At 53.4% G+C, this 23,785-nt stretch overlaps 1 protein-coding gene across 1 annotated transcript in view; it reads left to right on the top strand.

The window, feature by feature from the left end:
- Positions 1 to 23,785, top strand: part of NDST4 (N-deacetylase and N-sulfotransferase 4) — an 80,581-nt gene that overhangs the window by 21,438 nt on the left and 35,358 nt on the right. The window contains exons 2-3 of the mRNA XM_090288585.1: positions 13,552 to 13,639; positions 19,234 to 19,388. Coding sequence (XP_090144711.1) covers positions 13,552 to 13,639; positions 19,234 to 19,388 — 243 coding nt within the window. The remainder of the gene's footprint in view (positions 1 to 13,551; positions 13,640 to 19,233; positions 19,389 to 23,785) is intronic.

Raw genomic sequence — 23,785 nt, 5'->3', positions numbered from 1 at the left:
GCCAGAACTGAGGGCCGTGGCCCTAAGTCCCATGGGTCCTCAGGGAACCCTAACGTACGCGGGACTTGAAGTGCGCACTTTGGCTCCTTATGTTCTCATTCTCTCGTGTCTTTTTCTCTTAATTCATCAGTGAGTCGTGTGGGATTTTCTGTTCTGTAGTATATTAATTTTAAAAGTGATTTTTCCCTTTATGTTGTACGTTCATTTCTCGACAGATTTTTAACATGTATGCGTTGCTTGTGGATGTCGGCACGTTTTAGGGAGCTGGGACGTCATACCGTACATTGATGTTAAAAGTGGGAAAATCCCCTGTACCCCATACAATCCGATTCATCACACTTAGAAAGTCACCAGATAATATCCCTTTGATTTAAAGGGTGCGGGGCCCCAGCAGAGCGTGCCGGTGACAGGAGGGACAGGCAGGTGTGGCCGCCGCACACCTGGGAGAGTTAGCATCAGGTTGACCCGCAGAGAGATTTCAGTGGTGGTTCTGCGATGGCAGGGCAGCTGCCACTGTCCCCTGACTCACATCCCCTCTTGTTCAATCATCTGTTTTCCGTGAAATAATTCTCCAGACTTGAAGGGCAGTGCAGCATGCGTACGTCACCGTCCGGGGTGTGAGTGACTCCCGTGTCCAGAACAGGCACAAGTGAGTGGTGAATTCAGGCCATTCTGTGAGTCCCCCCAGCTGCCCTGACTGCAGGGTCACCCTAGGAAATCACTTAGCGAGGCAGTGACACAGCAGGGACAGGGCTGTGGTTTCACCCCAGATGCCTGGAGCGCCGACGCTGAGGGGAGGCGCAGCAGGCGGACTCTGGGGGACGCGGGCACCGCCTCCCGCCGGGCCAGGGGCTGTCCGTGGACCCTGTGAAGCAGCGGCCTGTGTCTCTCCAAGACAGTCACATGATGCGACGGCCACCTACAACGGGCGCATACTGAGTAAATGCAGAAGGTCAGCGACGGAGAACCGGCTGCAACAGCTCTGGTCACCGTTACCGTGAACTGTTTCACTGGAACCGGGAGGGGTTCCTGAGTCGGGTATGGGACCAGGGAAAGGAAAACCTAAAATATTAAACAGGTGGACTGAGTGCGTGTATTTACTCACCGAACAGTAAACAAATACGCAGAGAGAGTGATAAATGAGTTCTTTTCAGGCAGCCCAGCCCCAGACACACACAGGTATTCAGGGAATGTTCCCAGAGTTAATGATACATTAAAAGCTGTAACTGTTCAACTTAATCAAATTAAACGCCAGCGCTTTAACATTAAAGAATCAAGTCCTCGTTAAACTCCCCCATTACGGTAAGATTGAAAAATGGTTAACCTTGTAAATTCAACTTTATTTCAGATTGATCATCTGATAATTACATTGGTTGCAGCTTAATTCTCCTCTGAAAAAAGGTTAACTATTTTCCATTTTTCCTCCAATCATCAATTTAGAAATAATCCTAGCAATTTTTTGCCCAATTAGCCCTGAAAAGGAGGAACTGTGAGGGGCTGAGGCCATGCCCCATGCATGCCTGCTGCTCCCTGGACCAAGGTGTCGGTTCCACGGAGGCCCATCCCGTTGTGCGTCTGTGTGGTGCCAGCCTGGGACGTGTCACAACAGGGAGCCGGGTGTCGCAGCGGGGAGCCGGGGGTCGCAGCAGGGAGCCGACCACAGGCAGTCCAGGCCCTGGCTGTGCTCACAGAGGACCGAGGGCACTGGGTCTGGTACCCGGGGCTCAGGAAGCCACCGCCACGTCCTCCACACAGAGGGCCGCCGAGCACCGCGTCTGGGCCAGAAGTGTCCCCCGCACCAGGGGCCGGAGCAGCTTGCAAAGCCGTGACACTGACCGTCCCACGTGGAAGACTGGCCTCTTCCAGATCCCCACTGAAGAGCCTTAGATATTTCCTGTGTTGATCATGATAAAAAAAATTAAAATACGTTTAAAAATAAAAAACTCCAGTTAATTTGCTTTGCTTTAATGAGCTAAGTGCATTGTGTTAGTACAGATTATTTTCAGTGGTTTATATTTTTTAATTATTTTATTTTTAGCTACTCAGTTAAAATAAATAAGGGCTTAGGAGAGGCGGCCCACCGAGGCCGGCGCGGGAGAGGGCGTCTGCTTAATTTCTAGAAGCCAAGGTGCCGGGTGCTGGCGCGCAGGAGCGAGCGGAGCCTGCTGCCCGGGCTGGCCTGCGTCCAGGTGCCTGGGGTCCAGGCACCTGCCCGCCCAGCCGCCTGCCGATCGCAGGAGCAGGCGACATCCATTTCAGCATTCTGTGCCTCGCCGTCATTTTTTGTGAAATGATGGGAAATGAGAACATATTAACCCCTAGTGCCTGCCTGCCTTCAGGCGGTGGCCTCCCACCTGACCACGGGGAGGAGCCGGGCCGTCTGTTCTCCAGCGCCCAGGGGCGCAGGCCCGACCGCGCACCCTCTCTCCCTGCTGGCCGTGCCGCCCGGGGGCCCCGCCGTGGTGCACAGTGGGCAGGGGAACACCCCCACCTCGCAAAGGATATGGAAGTCTGTGAATCAGTACTGGAGGCAGAGCCCCGAGTCCACAGCGTTTACCAGCGGCTGGCCGGTGCTCTGCTGAGCGACGCTGTGAAAATAAAACGCATCCAGGACAAGACAACGAGTGAAACTCGTGCGGAGCTAGAGCTGCGCCCTAAACACGGGGCTTCCGTGAAGTCCGCCCAGCCCCGGAGGCCATGCCCCGGCAGTCAGACAGGGGCAGGCCCCGCTTACGGGAAGCGAAGCCGGCGGGTGGAAGGTGCGGGGCGGCTCACGCAGGAGGGAGAACAGGCTCCCACGAGGGGGCAGGCCCGCTCTGGACGGTGAGGTGGGAATGAATGGCTGGGCTTTCTACCTGGCGCTTGGACGGGTCATCAGCTCTGAGCGTTCCCAGGGGGCCGCTCCACTGAGTCATGAGACCCCTGAGAGTCGGACAGCCTGCGGGTCCCTCGGAAAAGACCGGCGTGTCAGGGAGCCGCCCAGCCTCACGCTGTGCAGGAGCTCCATGCACCACCGGGCCCAGGGGACGGATGATGGGCAGGACCAGTGACCACCAGGGGACGGATGATGGGCAGGACCAGTGACCACCAGGCGGACGAATGATGGGCAGGACCAGTGACCACCAGGGGACGGATGATGGGCAGGACTGGTGACCACCAGGGGACGAATGATGGGCAGGACCAGTGACCACCAGGGGACGGATGATGGGCAGGACCAGTGACCACCAACTGCTCCCAGGAGAGCATGGGAGGCGAGGAAGGCATGAGGGGGGGGGCGGGGGGGGCGTGAGGGTTCGGGAAAGACGTAGGTCTTCAAAGACAGAAGCATGTAAAATGCTGGGTGCAGAAAGCTTGAAAAAGGGAAAGAATTTGTGCACAAATATGAGGTGATACCAAGACGGAGAAGATGAAGACAGAGCTTTGGGTTTCTGCCTGGAGGAGTTCCAGGCTCGTTTTATTTTACTTTTCTGTCTTTTGTAAATGATTGACAGTCCCCTTAGAGCCACGCTTAATCAGAGTCCTCGCTGTGCACTCGGAGAGGAGCTAAAACATCCTGCCAGCCTTGGCATCCCCGTGATTCATCACGAGCTGATTACCGCGGGTATCTGATTTCTCAGCAGGCTTCCAAGAGGCAGATTTCCTCATGAGGCAACACATCAGAGAAGTGGGAGATTAGATTACTCAGAAATCAGGTAAAGTGTTAAAATGGAGATACTTGATTTTCCCTCATTGTCTGTAATTTACGCCAATGAACTTTGCCCTCATCCTTCTGACTTAGGATAACAGCCACATCAACTCCCATTCAAAGCCTGATGATGATGCTTTTATGATGTTCAGAAGTGAATTGGACTGATATCATAAAGCTTTGGAAAATTATGTTTTAATATTTTAAAGCATATTTTATTGTCTGAGTTGCTGCATTACAGCCGAGAATGGCAGGTGTTCGTGCTGTTGATAAGAAAACCACAAGCGTGTACTTAGTCACGGATTTTGAATACGTTCTAGAGAGATGGCAACGTTGCCCCTTCACTGGGAAAACAAGGATTGAAAAGAATAGGTCCGTTCACCGACCACCTCCCCAGGCCTCCTGGACACGCCCGCTGCAGGCTCGCTAAAGCTCCGGTGAGGGCCGCGCGCTGAGAGACGCCATGGTCCTCCTCCCAGCCCCCACCCCACAGCCCCCCTGTCAGAACCCTTCCTCAAAAACCTCCGGACGACCTGTTACCTAAAACTTAACTTCCAACTTCTTCTCCAGAACGGACAGAAGGGACGAGGACGGGAAACCAAGGTCAGCGACCTCACCCCAGCGGAGGACCCAGGTGCCGCCTTGAACGCTCCCTGCAGCGCCACGCTAGGGCGCCGAGAAAACATTCCAGTGTTCTGCGCAGTCACCAAAAAGAGATTCTAGAAGAAGTGGTTACTGTAAAGAAAACGTTGGAAGCATTTGTAAATATCAAACGCACATACAGGAAATGAATGTAAACAAAGCCATTCCAATTAAAATGAACATTGGACCGTGACCTTGGAGAGTTCAAATAAAATTCTCAGAGAAATGTGGGCTCGTTTTCTCTTCCTGAGTCTCCGGCGTATCTGCTGGCCTGGAAAGGGCGCCCCGGGCAACAGAAAATGACCGCGCACATGTGTCTGACGGACACGCTTATTCAAACCAGCACTGAGTTCCAGCGGCAGACTTGCACCGATAACAGTTATCCCGCACAAGAGAGACGTCAAAATACTCTCCCCTCGTCACTCCTGCGTGAGCGTAGCAGAGGCATCAGTTTATGGGAATGAATCAACAATATAGATTACGATGACTCTAATCTCTTTAATTCACACTGAAAGGTGTGTCACGGAGCCACCCTGAGTGTTCCGTGTGCGGGTCCTGAGCTCACGACCGGCCAGGCAGCACCAAGGGGACTCTGGCTTCCTCGGACGGCGTCATTAAACAGGCCAGTCCTAGCTGCATCGCTTCCTGCCTAGTTTCAGTGAAGTGAGAAAAATTGAGAAACAGCAAATGACACGCTTCTGTGCGTGCCCGGGAGAGGCGCCGGCTCAGCACCCATTTCAGCTGCTCAGGTGACAGTTTGGGTGCCACCTCACTGGTCTGTGACAGCCACAAACCAGACAGCCCTGCAGACACTTCCTGGAGGGGCCTGTGCCAAGCAAAGCAGGTCAGGGACCAGAGCTGTCTCTGCTGCCGCTCTGGACCTCTCTGGAGGTTTTTATGGTTTTCTCCATTCAGCCCGGCATTTCCGGGCGGGTTAATCATGAATACCTAGTTAGTTCTAGCTTGCTGAGTAATTAACTGGAAACCTGAGTGCCATTAACCCTTGGTTTTTAGCTCTAGGGGCTTTGTTTTCCCCAAGATCAAAGTGCTCTTCAATGTGAAGTCTTACTGGGTCACCTCTGACCTCACCCAGCAGCTCAAATGCCCTGCTGTAGACGCAGCGCTGTGACTCAGGGACACGCGGTCCCCTGTCATTCAGTCAATGAGGGCGATGGCGGCTGCACTGGCCATGTCTTCGCCCTGGGGCCGGAAACCCGGGCCCCCAGCTCCGGGCACTTGACTTCCCCCAGTCCCAAACCCTGCCAGCTCCCATCCGTGCGCCTCTGTGGGGCACGCAGTGTTCCGGGTATGGTTTGGGCCTCATGGCAGACAGGTGACAAGAGCAAATGCCCCTACCTTCACTGGGAGGGGGGTGCATTGCAGGTGAGGAGAGACAGTCACCAGACACCGATGTAATAAGTAGGCGGCCTAGACGGTGGGTGGAAGGCGGGCCATGCCATGGAGGACAAAGGAAGCATGAGCAGAGTAGGGGGGAGGGGCTGGCGGAGGTGGCCTTGGCGGTCAGGGGGCAGGGAGCAGGCACTGCGGGGTGGAGATGCGCCCTCTGCCCGCGGGCTCCGGTCAGCCGGTCTCCTAACCAAGCAGGCACAAGACAGACTAACAGGAGACAAGGGCCAACTCTAACACACGTATGGACGGGCACCCACACACACGCATGAGTCCAAGCCCCACAGCCGTGAGGTGCAGGGACAGATGGGACGCGAGGGCCATGTGACACCCCAAGCAGGGACGAGGGATGCCCCGGAGCACCTGAGGGTCGTGGCAGACAGAGCACGTGTTCAGTAATCAGTCGTCTGCCTGCCATTGAGGTGAAAAGTCACGCCCGGCATTTACTCTTGCTGTGGCTGGGCTCCTGGTTTAGATTCTTCAGGACAGTTGTGGGGGGCGGGGGACGGGTCGGCACTTTCTCCTGAGCCCACAGGGTCTCAGTTGCCTTTAGCTCAAAAAGTCCACGTACCACACACACCCATCAATACTGGGTCGCTAGTTGTGACAAACACAGCGCCCTAATCTCAGCGTCCATACGCTGACATTCTGTATCATCTTGGCTATTTTTCTGTAAATCTAAAAATATTCTAACAGAAAAAGCTTACCGGAGAAAAATATATACTCTAAGCCAGGACCCATGCTGGACACGTAAAAAGGCGCACAGCAGATTTCACATATAAAGTTACGGAAGGCAGATGCTTTATTAAAAACACATGAATATATGATGGAAGATCTGGGTGTTAATCAGAAAGCCACGCGCAAGGCGGAAACGATCCCCGTGTGGGGTGCCGACTCTTTGGGTTTTAGCCTAACCGCCCTGTTTGGAAGGCGCAGATGGTCGATCGCACTGTTGACGCGGACTGTCCTCGTTTTATTGGTTATGAAAACATCCACACGCAGCGCGTGGTTCACACTGTGTCCCGGCGGGGCTGTGCGTCCTCGAGCCCGCCCCGGCCCTGCGCTTGGAAGGACCTGACCGGCCGGAGCGCCCCCGGTGGGCGGCCAGTTACCTCCCTGGGGCCGTGCCGCCCGCCTGTCCTGCGCGTTAGTAGAAACCGTCCCCCAGCTTTGTTTTGCTCGGCCTCTCGCCCGGGGACAACATGTGTGGGCGGAGCCTCTCCCGGCTGCCCCTCCGGCCTGTGCGCCCCAGCCCGCGGCTCACCGGTGCCGCCCGGGCCGGCCCTGCGGATCCGCGCGCGCTGCGGTGGGGACTAAAGCCGCTTCAAGTACTTGGGCTGATTTCCTTTCTCATCAAGCCTTGGGCACATCAGCCCTCCCGCGGTGGGTGTTCTCACTGGTCTTAAATGCAGGGGACCCTTCGTCCGGAGATTGCAGGCTGTCTGCGCCCCGCCCGTTCTCCCACTGGGCTTCCCGGGACGGCGGCCCGACCGCTCAGCTCCACCGCCAGCAGCGAGCCTCTTCCCTGGCCTGCGCAGGGTCTTCTGGCCTTTAATTAAAAGGGAAACTTGTTTTCTCCCTTTCAGAGGACAGCGAGTAATGAACTCATTAAAACGAGGTTAGCGCAGGGTCTGGAGCACCAGGAGCCGGAGTCTCATCAGCAGCTCCCAAGGCAGAGCGCAGAGCGCGGTGCGCGTAATGCCCCCAAAGGGGCGCACGGGGCCGGCCCCGCATCGATGTGACGGGAGTCAAAGGTTTACCGCCAGCCACGGCCGGGGCGCGCGGTCTCCATGCACGTAACACGGGAAAGCAGATCGTCTCCTGTGAGCCATGAAACGTGACGGCGGAAATTGCCCCGAAATGTGTATTGTGTAAAAGTGGGATATGTTAGCAGTTAACAGGGGTATGTAGGAAAAGATCTGTCTTGCTTACCAGATGTAGCCATTAGGAAGAATAAGACGACCCCAAATCTCTAAAGCAATGCTAGAGATTTATGCAGAATAATGCAGAAGGGGAGAGTGAGGTCTGAAGGGACCTGGTCTCCTTCACCACCCAAGGTGAGAGGTGCGTGTGCTGTCTGAGTAGAGTCAGGTAACAAAATGCGACGTCCCTGTGGTCTATGACCTGCAGTCTGGAAAAGAGACTCCTCAGGCTGACTTATTTAAAGAGCTGCTACTTCACTCCATTTATTCAAGGACAGAACTCAAGAGGACTTTTGTTTCAACAAATTCTAATGCTTTGGAAGTGTTTTTATAATGTTAAATGGTCCACGGTTGGTGAAATAATAATTAGGAGTTTTATTGCGTTGGCAAAGGTTCGTTTGGTTTTCTTTCTGTACGACGGCTCTAGTGGCACATAACTGTCTTTAACGTCATTCAGAACAATTTTGTAGGTTGTGTTGTGACAGCTGCCATATCAGTGTGCATTTTTAAAAATCTTATCGAAATTGGTGAATTTTTGTGTAGCCACTTTAACCCTCTGTGTGCCAACGTCGCTGTGAGCGACGCTGACAAATTTTCCCAAAGGTGCCCACGTGGCTCCCAGCGACTCTTTTTGTGATGGCTATAAACGTAAATAACAACGGAATAATTCGTGTTTTATGTTTTGTTCTCTTTTTTTGTACCTCAGGTAATATATTGATATAATTTTTTCTCATGTTGATCCAAATTTCGAATAGCGCTTGGCACTCAAAGGGTTGATATTGAAGATGGAAGAAAATAGGCAACATTTTAGGCATATTATGGTTTATTATCTCAAGAAAGGTATAAACACAACTGAAACGCAAGGAAAGATTTGTGCAGTGTATGGAGAGCGTGTCAGAAGTGGTTTATGATGTTTTGCCCTGGAGCTTCCTCACCAGATGATGTCCCGTGGTCGGGCAGACCAGGTGAGGTTGACAGCGATCAAATTAAGATGTTCATTGAGAACAACGAACATTCTACCAGGCAGGAGAGAGCCGACATTCTCAAAGTATCAGATCAGGTGCTGAGAGTCATGGGCACCAGCTTGGTTATGTTAATCGCTTTGCTGTCTGGGTTCCACACACGTTAAGAGAAAAAACCTTGACTGCATTTTCACATGTGATTCTCTCACTGGAACGTAATGCAAATGTTCCACTTAAAAAACAAATTGTGGTGGATGATGAAAAGTGGGTGCTTGACAATAATGTGGAACGGAAGGGGTCCTGGGACGAGTGGAATGAACCCCCACCAGCCACACCAAAGGCCGGGCCTCACCCACAGAGGGTGACGTTGTGTACACGGTGGGGCTGGGAGGGAGTCCTCTGTATGAACTCCTTCCGGGAAACCGGATGACTCCCTCCAACAAGTAGGCTCCCAGTTAGACCGCCTGAAAGCCGCGCTCGATGAGAAGCGTCCGGAATTAGCAGAAAACGCAGGGTCTCCCCTCAGGATAACACGAGACCGCGCGTTCTTTGACGACCAGGCAGGACCCGCCACAGCCTGGCGGGAAGTTCTGATCCGTCCGCCGCATTCACCAGACACTCACCTTCGGATTTCCGTTTATTTCCGTCTTTACAAAACTGTCTTAATGGAAAAAACTTCAATTCCCTGGAAGACTGCAAAAGGCGCCTGGGCCAGCTCTTTGCTCAAAGAGATAAAAGTTCTGGGAAGATGGAACCAGGAAGTGGCCTGAAGGATGGCAGAGGCAGTGGAACAAAACGATGAATATGTTGTTCAGTAAAGTTATTGGTGAAAATGAAAAATGTTTTCTATTTTTACTTTAAAACCGAATGAACTTTTTGACCAACACAGTAGTTCAATTGCTCAATGAATGGAAAGTTTAAATTATCTTTAATAACTGATATCTGTACCATAATATTTACATTAAAAGGTTGGTAAGTGCTTTCCATTCACTATTGTTTTAGATTCTTTAAGGTTAAACATTTATTTCAATATTATATTTACTCTGCATTTAACATGTACCTAATATAATTCTTATATTAAAAATAACTTAAGGAGTATTTTTAGTTGATCAGGCTTCCCCGTCATTTTTTCTCTAAATATTTGATAAAGCTTGCTTCCATCCCACATTTCTCGCGCGCTCGTGAAAACAAAAAGAAAAGCGTGTGTGTGGTTTGGCCCACAGCTCAGTGGGTCGGGAGCGCCGGCTGCAGGCCGCTGGCGCCGGCTGACTCACCGCGGCTGAGGCTGTGGGGGCGCACCTCACTCCCGGGGACGACAGGTGGCTGGTGATGTGCAGGCAGCGGTCCCCTCATACCCAGCATCTGGAGCCAGTCCAGGTGTTGTCCCCATCCCCGACCAGTCCTCGAGGTCACAGCGCGCCTTCACATTCTTGATATTCAGAGTCTAGAACCTTCCTCCGAACACCACCTCCCAAACCTGCCCAGTCCACCCCCACCAGGACCACACACTCCAACGGTCCTGTCTCAGGTGGGCCCCTTGTCCCCCTCTTCCACCTGTGTCCTCCCCCCACCTGGGCAGCCCCCCACACCGCGACCCAAGGCTGCAGGTACAATGTGGAGTCATTCACGCCAAGGGGCTCTTGCTGCGTTGGCTGCGGTCATTGTTTTACTCGACCTCCTAAGGGAAAGAGGTCGGTGCCCCTGACTCAATGGTCAGGTGTTGCAGGTTGTGAAAATCCTCGCAGCGCCCAGGTGAACATCGCGCTGCGGGAGCTGAAGGGGAGGTGCTGTCTTGGGAAGAAGCCGCAGTCCCTCCTGAGGCCTCGCCTGCCCGGCCGCGGGCCCTGGACCTGGGCACACGCCCCCAGCCCGTGCTGGGTGGGGCCGCCTCTCCCCTCCACGGTGACTGAACCGCCACTTTCTCAGAGGCTGTCGCAGGCCCCAGTGCCTGTCCCCGGGAGGGCAGTGTGTGTCCCTTTAAGAGCATGTAGTATAATCAGCTTTGCACCACTAAGAACAATTGGCAATTAAGTAATTATTTGATTGATTTGCCATGTGTATCACCGGTTTTGTGTGCCAGGCCCTTGGTAGCTTCTTTAACCTCCCTGTGCCTCGTTTTCCCCGTCTGTAAACTCAGCTTAATGAAGAGGTCGTGGGGAGACTTAGAGACAACTCAGGTTGTTTTGTGCGCATCCATTAATGTGTGTGTGTCTTTCTTGATCATGGGAAGACGTGGAAATGTCCGGCCTTGAATTTTGAAAACCAAAGAACATTTACTTAGCGCGAGGGGAGGAGGCTTGGCGCCTTTTACGGTTTGCTTTTTCTTTTTTTACCCATTTGTTTCGTTTTTACGAGTAGAAATGGTGCTTTTCCTCCCACATTAGTCAGGATTGCAGGTGGAGACGCTGCGCCTGGGGCCCTGTTTGGACGATGGAAGGGGCTGTTCTCCGGCCAGTTAGCACCAGGGAGGAAGTCCCCGCTCACCCGGGGGTCTCTCGTGGCATCTGTAACCCAGGGTCGCCGGACACCCTTGGGTCCTGTGTCCTCCTGCGATCCTGTACCGCGAGGGTCCATGAACCATGGTTGGCACTGACCATCAGATAAGTGCTAGTAACAAAGGAAATGGAACTAATCCCGTTCACTGTTGGGCATTAATATGGGCTTTGATCATATTCTGAACACTTCCCACGTGTATGAACACATGTGGGGCAACACGGGATCCTGCAGGTGCTCGTAGGCCAGAAGCAGGACAGATGCCAAGCGCCGAGCGTGGCACAGGGTGTGAGTCCGCAGGCAAACAACCGAGGGGCTCACCTCGGGAGAGGAGAGGAGGAGACGCTCTGGGGCCGGGGGAGGCTTCCTGCAGAAAGGTGGCAGCTGGACAGGTCCCTCCAGGCGGGGGCAGGGGCTGGGGGCGGCGGGGGCTTTCCGGGCAAGGAGACCACGGAGGGGAAAGCCGGGAAGTGGCCGCGCTAGGGCCCGACCGCGGGCAGGCGAGGTCTGCCCTGGACGCACGGAGGCCCCAGGGTACCCAGCTGTGGGGCTGGCGCCCCGGGGGCCCGTAGCAGCATTGCCGCGCTCCTGCCCTGCGCAGAGCGGAGCCAGCACGGACGGGCCCCGCTACAGCGGAACAGCAGCCCTGAGCCAGGAGACCGCGTCTCCCGTCTCACAGGTGAGAGGAGCGAGGTGACCCGCAGAGCGGAGTGTGTAACCCAGCGACCTGGGGGGGCAGCGGGTCCTGCCGGGGGCCTTGGCCTGGCTGTGGGCGGAGGGACGGAGCGTGAGCCCGGTAGGTGGAGGCGGGGATGTAGGAGGCGCGGGCCCACCCCCCGTAGGAAGGGGCGTCCCATCAGACCACCCGGGCCACGCGCAGCACCGCGCCCCGGCGTCTCCGTAGGCCTCGTGCGCTTGTGCGTGGGCCCCGCGGCCCCGAGAGCGCAGAGCGGGTGGCAGGACGAGGGCGCAGAAGCGGATGCAGGCCCGGGTGACCGGCCGAGCTCAGAGGCGGACTGCGGAGTGGGCGGGCGGGAGGGGCGACGAGGGTCGGGGAAGGGGGACTTTTTAAAAAAAACTGTCAGGATACGGAGGCGCAGGGGCTGGGCATCATAAAAGCAGAAAGCCAGGAAGAAGCCATGCACGGTGGCTTTATTTTACGGCGACATTCCGCAGAACTGACTACCAGTCAGCTCAGGGAGCTCACAGACTGAACTTGAACTCCACCCAGTTTTTTAATGTTGAGTTTTTTCTTTTTAAGAAATACATATTTAATGTAACAGTCAAATTAAATGTTTTTTTCCCTGTTTCTATTTAATCAATAATGTTTAAATAAGATTGGTCAAGATTACACCCAAGAAAACTGAGATCCTGACTATATAGGTTATCAACCTGTTAGTTATTTGGTCATTTTATATTCCTCCCCCCCCCCCCCTTTTAACTAAATGAATTTGTGCAGGAGAGCCCTCCTGATCCTTGGGAAATAAGCAGGTTCCCAACTTTGGGAGCAGAGCATGGCAGCACTCAGCAGACACTGCCTGCAGCTCTGGCCCCTCGCTGCCCCCCGCACCCGGTGGAGAGCAGCGACCAGGATTATCGCTGTCCGTCCTTTCAAACCAGCATCTCGTTTCTATCAGAAATGAGTCCGCTCTAAAAAGCTAGAAAAACCATCAGAATCCATAAGCAAACTAAAAAGCCCAAAGTCGTAAGAGTTCTCCACATTATGCAGAAAATTACAGGGCCAGGTCTGACTCTGAGATTATTATCAGTGTTTTCGTACCCTGTCCACAATCAAGAAATTAATGTGGATTAATCACAAGTCAAGAAATTAGGGAAATGTTTGCCACATTGAGAGATTTTCCTTTCTAAAATCGGTCCTGTTTCCTACCTGTCCTTTCTATTCACGTCTCCAGGTTTGCAATCAACTTTCTATACAGTGTACGTTGTTCTTTAATTTGTAAAGTAAAAAACCAGGCTTTAAACTCAACAACATTGCCTCTAAAATTATAGGAGAGGAACCCCAGTTAAATAAAGTACTAAATTGCAACTCAAAAGATATCTTTTTATTCCGACAAATACAGGACTTCTCATATCTAGTAATTCTGAAAAATTTCCCCAAAGAATAAGTAGGGTAATCTGGAATGCAAGACATCTCACACAGAAATAAAATGTGATTCCAGCGCTGTGTGTCAGAGAACTGCCTCTTAGCAGCTTAGAATGTGCTCAGGGCCTGACTGCTTCAGAACTGGGGGGACTTCCACACACTTGGCAATGGCCGTGATTGCAGCGCGTGAAACAGAAATAGCAACGGCACCCATCAAAACCCCCCAAAGCAAGCGTTTGTATTTTGTTTCTTTCATGCATACACCTTTGAAAAAGAGGCATCCCAAAGCTTCATATTTATTTTTCTAAAATCATGTTAATTTCTTATTTATTTCAGGCATTACTAGAGACTCAAAATTTACTGCGCACTCAGGTTGCAAATTTTACCTTCAACCTTGGATTTTCAGGGAAGTTTTACCACACAGGTAAGAAGGGGCGTGGTGTGCTCAGGCGGCGCCATAGCGGTAGGAGCGCGGATCTTAACTGTGTCCCACGTGGGCGAGCAGGACCCCAGGCTGGCTGCGGGGGTGCCCGGGGCACAGGCTCTGAGCAGCTGAGTCCAGGATCAGAGGGTGGGCTCCTCAGGTCCGCAGACGGAACCGTGACAACTGTGCTCCGTGTGACGATGCCTCTCGGGTCTCAGCTCAGCGTGGGTGGGAAGCGCGGTGACGCTGGCAGTAGTGACGCTGGGAGAGGAACCGGGGTGAACACTGTTTTTACTTTGTCAGACAGATGAGCGGACAGGCAGTTTGGTAAACATTATTTTCCTCTGGAAAACATTCACTAACGAGATGGGAATTTTACAGCCTCAGGGGAATGTAATAGATCGGAAAGGTCATCCTTCCCAGTTCACCCTCCCTCCCAGTACGTAATTCCCCTGACGATATTAGCGGCCGTTTGGCCCCATGTGCATGACGCCCAGCATGGCCAGGCCACAGTCGACCCCGGGTCCAGTCCCAGCCGCTCCCCAAAGTCTTGGAGCCTGGCTGGAGTCCACGCACGACTCTAGGTTCCCCCATCTTCTGAATATCAGCATTAACGTGTCCAGAAGCCGCACAGAGAATTCTCTGCGTAAGAGCGATTATCTCCTAAGGACGGCAAGTTGGCACGCGGGTGCGGGCGTCAGCGGCTGCTCTGGGCCCCGCCGGCCCTCCTGCCCCCCGCGCTCCGTCCAGGACTGGGCAGCGCAGCGTCCCGGAGAGAACGTGCCGTGTGTTACCGTGCGTGCCTGCCGTTGGTGGCTCGGTAAAAACATCCCATGCAGAAGTGTCTTTAATTACCCTAAATGCAGCTCATTTACCCCAAGAAGCTTCACAATGTTTTTCCGAAGAGGCTCAGCCTGATTTATTAGATTATTGAAGCAGTGATGTCTCATTGGCTTTCCTTCCATGCTTTTCCCTCCGGCTTTGAAACATGTAAATCTGTTTAAAGTAATGGGAGGAAAATTAGTATTTCAGCCAGCTGCTGCATCAAATGATCGCATATTTTGAAAGGGCGTTTTGCCGAGTTTGGGGTCATCTCCGCCCAGGCAGAGCGCTCCCAGCTTCCTGAGTCTTGCTCAAGGCCCCTCCGGAAACGAGTTCAAGCCTGAGCAGCTCTGACTATGAAGTCAGGACGCCCCTAACTCCACAGCCCGCACCTGCTCCCACACGGGAAGGATTCGGGATTATCTGCAGGGCACACACACACACACAGTACTCTTATCCAAATATCTGGATAGAGTCAGGAAGCCATTCTTTGGATAAGTGCCCCAGCTTTTATTTATTCGTCACATTCGGGCCCGTGAAGCCTGCCCTGCGGTCCCAGAGTTCACGTGATGGGGTTACCGCCCCTCTTTCTTCTCTATAACCCTGAGCACGCACACAGCTCACCGCCGCTGGGAAACCAACATGTGAGTTCACCATTACACTGGTATTAAGCTAACAAACTAATGGAAGAAACACTCATTCTCTCATGCTGGGCAGAGAGCGCACATCAGAGGGGAACAGCATGTACACACTTGGAGGTTCCAGAAGTGTACTCCTTCCCCTAGGCAGGAAGCTTTACTGCTTGGCTGCTTTATGAGAGGCATCCGTAATGCAGCTCCAGGGTGCCATCCTCTGGTACTGAGTTCACGTGAGTCCCCTCGCATGGGGTGAGACCCGGGTGCTGCCCAGAGCGGAGGACACACCTCTCCCCCACCCCCCGCCACGTTCCCCACGAGCTTTAGCTGGGCTGTGCCGTGGGTCCCGGAGGCAGCTGGCCACAGGCCTGTGTCTGCTCTCGCCCGGGACCCGGGACGCTGCTGAGCGGTGCGCCTGTTGTCTGGAAGGCCTTGGGACCCACGCACCCAGTGCAGTGAGGACGGACGCCGCTTCCTTACGCGCTTCTCTCTGGTGTTCCCCACGCATCCTCTGTTCCGCTTCCCTGTCCCCCACCTGCCGCAAACAATCTCACCCTAAGTGACTCAGCACCAAGCCCTCCCCGAAGCCTGCCACTCACAGGTGCTGCACAGGAGGAAGGGCATGCCACTGACTGAAAGGAAAAGAGTGAAAGCAGAGTCTGGGGTAAAACAGTGGGGCCTGGATATATGTAAGCCGTGACTGAGACGACACAGTGGCCGCTCGGGCCACAGTGGGGCCAGGACAGCGGGGAGAGGCCCCGGGGGCAGGGGCTGCGGCTGCTGCGGGACATGATTGCTGCGACCATTACTGCTGTTCCTCCTAATTAATCATATGGTGACTGGGACTCAGCCAATTACATCATGAGTAATATTTGCAAAGTGGATGAATATTGGTCTTTTCCATTAGAGTCCATTTCTCAGAAAAAAACCCTTTATATAGACCTACTAACTTTCAAACGTGGAAGCAACAGACTTACATTCCTCCTCCGTTTGTTTTTGCTTTTCTGTGCACAGTACTGGCTCCAAGGCCAGATATTGGGAGCAGACTGCTTTTGTTCTGATCAGTGCTGAGGGTCCCTCACTGTGTGAGCATTAGCAGCTCACCTAACCTCTCTGTGCCTCATTTCTGCATCTCCAAAGCAAACAGCGAGCCTCTCTCTCCATCCAGAACAGGGCATAGCACACTCCAGATGCTGTGAGAGGCTTCATCTTTATTGCTTTTTAAAGTATTTTGTGTATCAATCAAATATTACCCAGAAAGCAAACAGTGAACAATTCATATGTTTCTTTGTTCTAATTTTGGAAATATAGGTAGCTTTTAATTAATGTTTATCACTATACAGTTCTTTTTATTTTGTACAACATTTAAAATTAGTTTCTCCTATATCCAACTGCATGAAACCTGGCCAGGTTCAGTGTAAAAAGAAAACTGGAAACATCTTGTTATCACTTAGGAATTAAGATGTTTATACATAATGAGCAAATAGACAAAAGGTTATTGCTTTGTACCAGAGCAATCACGCAGGGTTCTACTTCTGAATTGAAACACTTTATATTTTCTGGGAATCAAAAAAGTAAAAGGGAATGACTTTTAAATGAGAACAAAGATGCTGTTTCTGATTAATAACGACGTGACCGTGAGTCTGGGTCAGACGAGTGAGAGGCTCGGTCTGATCAGGCCCTTTCTGGGCCTGTAACTCGCATTAAACATGAGCGTCCGTGAACCGCACTCACACGCAACTGAAGCACAAATCACGTGTAGGAAAACATGTTTACAGCGAATGAAAATGTTCATTTTCATTCAGATGGATTTGATAACATTTGAAATTCTGCTTTGCGAGCCACGTCCCCCAGCGTCACGCGGCACGCGGATTGCCAGCAAGCTGTCACGTCCCCCGTGACTTTGAACTGCGTGGCCTGGGCAGGGTGGGAAACGCTGAAAGGAGAGGTTCCGAGGGTCCCTGCCGACCCTGCGGGTGTGTTTACAAACTGACACAGATGCTCTGTGGTGAATCTGCTATCTCGTCTGCGAAACTCTCTTTCCATGAGCCCTGGGCTGCTCCCTGCCCCCCACAGCCATCAGGAGTGGAAGGGGCAGGAAGCCTTTCTCAAACTGTCCAGGCCCCAGCACAGCAGACGGTGGCAGAGGGCACGTGGCAGGAAGTGACTCTCTAACCTCTGCCCAGTTCAGCTACACCGAGGCCCCGAGAAACACTCAGTCCGTGGCAAAGCCATTCCGTGTGGAAAACCCATCTGAGGACATGACACACTTCTCTTCTTTTGGATCTCAGCAGCTGGCAATCTTAACAGATTACGAAAAGCCAATGAACCCTAAGTGTGTCGCACTACGGTGTCAGAGGACCTGAACAAGCTAAGGATGCTGCCGCTCCTCATTCCCAGGGCTCATCACGGCCGAACCTCTCTCTCCTCTCTGTGCGGCTGCTGCCCTTCTGGCGGCCACGGTGCCCAGACTGAGCCTGGGGCCCCTCCCCTGTCTAGAACGTGGGGTAGGGGCGGAGTCCTGGGAACAGTGCACACCCTGGTACACGCAGGAGCTGGCGTGCCCTTAGCAGGCATCGAAGTTCCGAGGCCACCACCCTGCAGACTGAGTCACACTTCTCGCTATTCCCTGCTCCAGCGGCAGCCAGTACAGCGCAAGCCAAAGGGATCTGACCCTGACGGTCAGAAATTAGTGACCCAGGCAGATGACGTCTTGAAGAGCATTTAAAAATATATAAATTTAGAATACTGAAGGTATAAACTACTAGATATTTTAAGAAGAAAGAGATTCTCATATTTATGAAGTGCCTATTATCTACAAGACACAGTATGAAGTGCTTTAATAAATTGGTTCATTGGCTCTTTACAAAGCTCCTCGGACATGGGTATTTATGTCCCCAGTTTCAGGCCAGGAAACTCAGACTCAGAGAAGTGACTTGTCCAAGGTGACAAAGTCACGCAGATGGCAGAAGGAGGCACTCTGACCCCAGTACTGATCAACACCAGATACATACTTTCCCCGGTCACAGCACTTGTGACCCATGAACGCTTTACAGCGGAGAAGAGCCCTCTAAAAAGTACCTTTTGTATTTGTTTGCTTAATTTAAGTAAAGAATATAAAATCAAGCAGCCCCCTATAAAAAGTATAACAAATAAATACACCTCATCCTATAAGCCAGGATTTATCTTGCTTCACTGACTTGGTTATCTAGAGACTAAATAGGAATCAATGCTCATGTTATTGATTCAGAACATTTTAAAATTGAAGTGGATATGATAAAGCTGTACAAATACTATAACAGTTTCATACAGTCAACATGCTGCACCTTAGTGGATTCTCTTAGCACTGAGTTATTGTTTTCACTTTAGCATGACAGATAGTTTTTTCTCCTGTGCATTGGGCACTGTTAACAAATTTTCCTAATAGAGAATGAGAAATTAATATTAGTTTTAAATTCTCAAATCATATTCCTAGTGTGTTCATAGGTTCATTGTTTATATCTCATGAACTAGTTTTATCAAAATGGGAAATGTTTATGCTCATCATATTAAGTTAAAAACAAAGACACAAAAGCGTTTATACAGAATGAGCTTAACTTTTTTAAAAAATAAGTTGTAAAGATTTTAAAGAAAGATACCAAAATGTTTCCACTGGTTTGTTCTCGAACGCGGTCCGTTTGGCTTTGCTTTGCCTTCGTTTCTGAGCTCTCGCATCGCCAGGCTGTGCGCTGCCTCTCGTCAGCCGCACGTGCTACTTTCGTAGCCAAAAGCCTGAACGACGCCAGCTCAGCTGTAGACTTAAGAGCCTGCAAGAAGGGAGCGATTCTCTATCAGCTGGTGGTTTTAAAGCAAAAAGCCAACAGTCAGGACAAAGCTTGCTGTTTACGCCCACCTAATGGTGTTAATTCTACACACCATCAGCGACCCAGCACCCCTCAGCCCTAAATCAGCCCTGCACGGGGCCCCCAGCCCAGCCCAGCCCCGCCCGGCCCCACGGCCTCTGGTGTCGCTTAGACTAGGGTAGATCTTTTGATCAGAGCACGGAATTGGATTTCTGTGTCAGTGGCGAGAACAACAAAAACACCGTTAAGCTAACGGGGACCTTTCACTTAAGCCGCCCCGACCTTGTGCCCCCAGGGACCGCGGAGGAGGACGAGGGCGACGACCTCCTGCTGCGGTCGGTGGACGAGTTCTGGTGGTTCCCGCACATGTGGAGCCACATGCAGCCCCACCTCTTCCACAACGAGTCCTCGCTGGTGGAGCAGATGACGCTCAACAAGGAGTTCGCGCTGGTGAGTGCGCGTGACCGCGGTGTCTGTCCCACCGGGATTGCGTGCGGTCCGCAGTGGGCGGCGAGACCTACCTGTTGGGTTGGATCCGGGAGAAACAGAACAGGAAGCATCAGCAAGAGCATCTTGTGTGCTGAGGACACACGTTGCTTTGCGTTCTTCTGTCTCCGGGGTGTGTGTATGTGTTGGGCCATGATGTTTCAGGCGTGCGTGCGCATTGGGCCATGATACTAAGTGCATTTTAAGAAGTCGGCCATTGCCGGGAAGCCCCTCCCGCGTCATGGCAGGGTCGGCGTGGCTCCGTGAAGAACAGTCGTACTGTCTCCGTCGTACCCCGCGCACGCGGTATCATTCGCCGCTCCGAGCGTGGCTGCGGGATGAACGGCTGGGCGGACGAAGGGAGTCGCAGAGCAGGAGTTTGAGGCCAGTGGCCCTCGGGGCTTAGCACATCTCCTTTCACCCCGCAGACCGTCTGCGATGCACCTGGGGTGCCTCAGTACGTTGCCAGAGAGCCTGAGTTCTGTTTCCAGCGATGTCAGACAATGTGTGTGAGCCCCGAAAGAAAGGGCCAGAGAGAGAGGCAACAAGCACTTAGTTGAGGTCCAAGGAGGACAGCCGTCCGGGAAGCTCTGACTCAGGCAGACGCCTAAGGAGTGTCCTGCCCAGCAGCCACGAGCGCCGCGTGCTGACGAGACGGGAAGGGAGCCGTTCCACCCGCATCCGTGCAGGCAACCCACAGGGCGGCGCTAATTCTAGGCCGGGGCCACTCTTCTCAGGCTGGGGCCTGTGTCCACCAGCGACTGTAGGAGCCAGTTCAGCAGCAACGGGAATCCCCAAGGTGGGGTGCGGCGGGGAAGGGAACTAGATTCGGGGCGGCAGATTCCTGGTGACACAGCGCCGCTGGGGGGCAGCCCTGGGGCCGGGCCCCTCGCCTGTGCGCTCTGTGCTGCGTGGGTGCGCCCCGCGGCGCTCTCCTCTACCCCTTGCTGGGCCGCTCTCGCCTGGGCCGGGCTGCACCGCTGCGTTCGGCTTTGGCAAAAGGCCACCCGTGTCTCGGCTCAGACAAGGACACACAAATTGTAATCATAGATGGAGATGTAAGTGGGTCCTGGAGCCGGGGCAGCTGGCTTATATGGACTGAGGACCCCGCCCCTGGTCCCTGATTGGCCCGTCGTCATGCAAATGAGGACTCCAAAACCTCGCGGTTTGATTGGCCCAACAGGCCCTGTCCTGGTCGGTCACAATAGAGCTGCTGTGATTGGTCATTGTGGCTGCACCGCGCCGATTGGGCGGAGAAACTTCTGTTGCTGGAAGCGGGACTCCGGGGAGCTGCTCTGGCAGCAGGAGCAGCGCAGCGGCTCCGAGACCCGCGGTCTGTGCGAGGCCCGCGCGCGCAGAGACGGCTGCGGGGCTGTGGTTTCTAGGTTTGGGCCCGAGAGCCGCCGGGAGCCCTTCTTAGTGGCCGTCTCCTGTCTCAGGGTCTGCGGCTACCCGCCCTGCAGTCACGACGTCTGCTTTCTTGTCTTTGCAAAGATCTCCGGGCCCCGCGGTGGCCTTGGGCCCCGCGCGTCCTGCTGGGAAGCGTGTCCGGAGGGGCGGGCCTCGGGCCCCCCGAGTGCCGGATGACGACGTTAGGCCTGCGGCGGTGCGAAGGGGCCCCACTGTCTCCGTCTCCCAGGTCTCCCAGCCCCGGGGCGCGTCACCGCCGTGCAGGGGCCTCGCTGCAGCCGGGCAGCGCGCCCAGCGGTTCGTTCCGATCGCGCGCGGCGCGCGGTGCGGGTTCACCTTCCGATGGCTGCTCGGTCGGAAACAGTAGGACGCAGCCGCTCGGGGCCGCCGGTTCCCCGGTTGAAAAGGAGCGTGACAGCGACGCCCCGCAAGGACTGGTCTGCGGGAGTGAATCCCGCGCGCGCTGAGGGCTGTGCCCGCTGCCGAGCGCCCCGTACCCCACTCACCGAGTCGGTCGTCACGGGCTAACTACGCAGTTAGGATCCTCCTAAACGCAGATGAGTTTGCAGTTGCGTCTTGCTTTAAAAAGCCCAATATTTGCGAGAATGTGAGTTTATAGGAATATTCCTATTTACTTCCTTTCTGGGACTGTCTAGCCAGTTTTGCTTCAGAACATTGTAATATTTACTTAAATGTTCCCTTTTGAAAAAATACCCGTGCCTGCAGTCTGCGTGCTGGAAGCTCTCGCCCGGGACTTGGACAAGAAACTGCTTCTCGTCGGTGGAAGCCTCCCCGCACTGAAGCCCTGCGTGGGGCGCGTGGGTCCTGCCTCCTCACGGATGATTTCGCTCCTTTGTGTAATTTCTTTTTCAAAGCCATGCTGAGCTCGGGGAAGACTCCGCTGTAAATGCTTTGTAATGAAACGCCGAAGGCTAGTTAAAGTCGGTTCAGAACAATTACATTCCTTAAGCCGGTGTGGCCAAGAGCCAGATGGAAACCTATAAATACATTTTGTAAAAAAAAAAAAAAAAAAAAACTGATTGTAAGTTGCATAGTCAAAATCTTACAACTAAAATCAAGCCCATTGGACACACTGAAAGGACACTGTCCTTCAGAAGCTGTGACGTTCAGACCCCACCTTAACAGCCAGCCCAGGGGGACCGTGCGCGTGATCCGAGGGCCAGGAAACGCACATCTTGCTTATGATGTGATTGTCATTCCGTGTCCAGGCGGCAAAGCCGTCAGCGTGGGCGAGGGGCGGGGAGCCCCGGGGGGGCACTGACTAGGCGCCCTGACGCACCTTCCGAGGGCACCGCCGGCAGCTCATTTTCTGTCTTCACGCCTCAGTTTCCTGCCCTGAAGTGGGGAAGGTTCCCTTTCTCGTTCTCTAAGCCGCAGAGTGTTTAGACAGTGAATACACATCAGCTCACCTGCCACGCAGAAGCCCTGGGCCAGGGAATGCCCGGACCAGTCCCAGTTCCGTGACCTGTGATCGCGGGAACATCATCCACGCACAGGAACGAGCATCCGGCTGCAGCTAAAGCAGTTAGGGAGAGAGATTTCCAAACTAAATGACCAGCTCATACTGAAAAAAGTCCAGTGTTTAAATCTCCTTTTTTACCTCCTCCTGCCGTCCGCCACTATTCCTCCGTGAGACCTCGGCTGGCGAGGGTTTATCAGTGAGAAGCCCACCTGTTCTCAGGTTTACAGAAAGGATTCCAATGACAGAGAAGCTTTCTACTGACATTTCAAAAACCGTTACACAGCCGATCAAGATGGTTTTATTTGTAGTTTCTCTAGATTCTCTCTGGGTGGAGTTGGTTATCTATTCTCACATGTCTAAAAATCGTGAAACATATTGCAAGACGAATTCTTTACATAAGAAGAGCTTTTTCCCCGTAAAGCATGATCATTCTTAGTGCACATGCATGCACATGTGACTACAGGTGGGTGTGGGGGGGCATGTGTATGCCTAATGTCTAATCCATGATGTGTGTGCACGTGCTGCATGCACATGTGTGTGCCCATGCTTTGTGAACACGGGCTGTGTGAGTGCGCACACGTGTGTGCATGTGGAGGCGTTAGTCTAGTGATAAGCAGGGACGACCAAGAATACGTCCCTTGAAGACACCACCTGTGTGGCCGCAGGGTCAGGGAAACCCGGGGTGAGCCGAAGCAGGCTCGCAGCTCAGAGTACGCGGAACCCAGGGTTGTTATTATATTACTTTTATCGATTATTGTCTTATTTCCCATAGGAGCAGCTATAAACCTGCTTTGGTCCCTCCCTGAATTCTTCACTTTCTTCCTTTGAATAAGTCATTCAGTGTGTGAACAGGCCCCTAAATGCTTCAAAAGGGGTGACAGGCCGAGGGTGGGAGACCCTGGCTCCCATGAGAGCACTTGACAGGGAAGCTTCCAAAACCATTCCTGACTCAGCCACACCCATTGGCAGACACAGGGAGGCACCTGCAGCATGAACCCGAGTCGGGTATTTGTGCAGAAAAATCAGAAGTGGTGTTCGGTGGGATGAGGTTCCGCATGCGGGCCCATTAAAGTCCTCCAGTGAGCGCGGCTTCTCTGCTCACCATTAGGCAGAGACCAAAAACACGCTGGAGGGAAGAGGATCGGGTCTATGTGCAGTGCTCACTTTTCAGCAGCGGTGCGAGTTTGTCTCCATGGCCCCGTGAAACACGGCGGAGAGAGAGCTGCCTCCCGCAGCAGCTGTGCCTGTCCCTCCCCGGAGTCACGCAGGTACCGCCTGTGTCCACAACGCACGCCACTGTCTCCTTGGGACCCGCCCCTCTCCCGGCAGACTCTGCACCGACGCCCCATATCTGAGCGGGGGGCAAGGGCCTCGTCTCTCGGCTTGGCACCCACACTTAGGAGCAGGGCGTTCGGTTGGGGTGGTGGCCTCTGGTCTTCTCGGCCTGGCTCTCCTGGCTTAGACCACC

Source organism: Furipterus horrens, unplaced genomic scaffold, assembly GCF_987537825.1.
Source record: "Furipterus horrens unplaced genomic scaffold, mFurHor1.1.pri manual_scaffold_10, whole genome shotgun sequence".
In the NCBI taxonomy this organism is placed as follows: Eukaryota; Metazoa; Chordata; class Mammalia; order Chiroptera; family Furipteridae; genus Furipterus; species Furipterus horrens.
The sequence above is the reverse complement of the archived record's forward strand: the minus strand, read 5'-3'. Positions and strand labels throughout refer to the sequence as shown.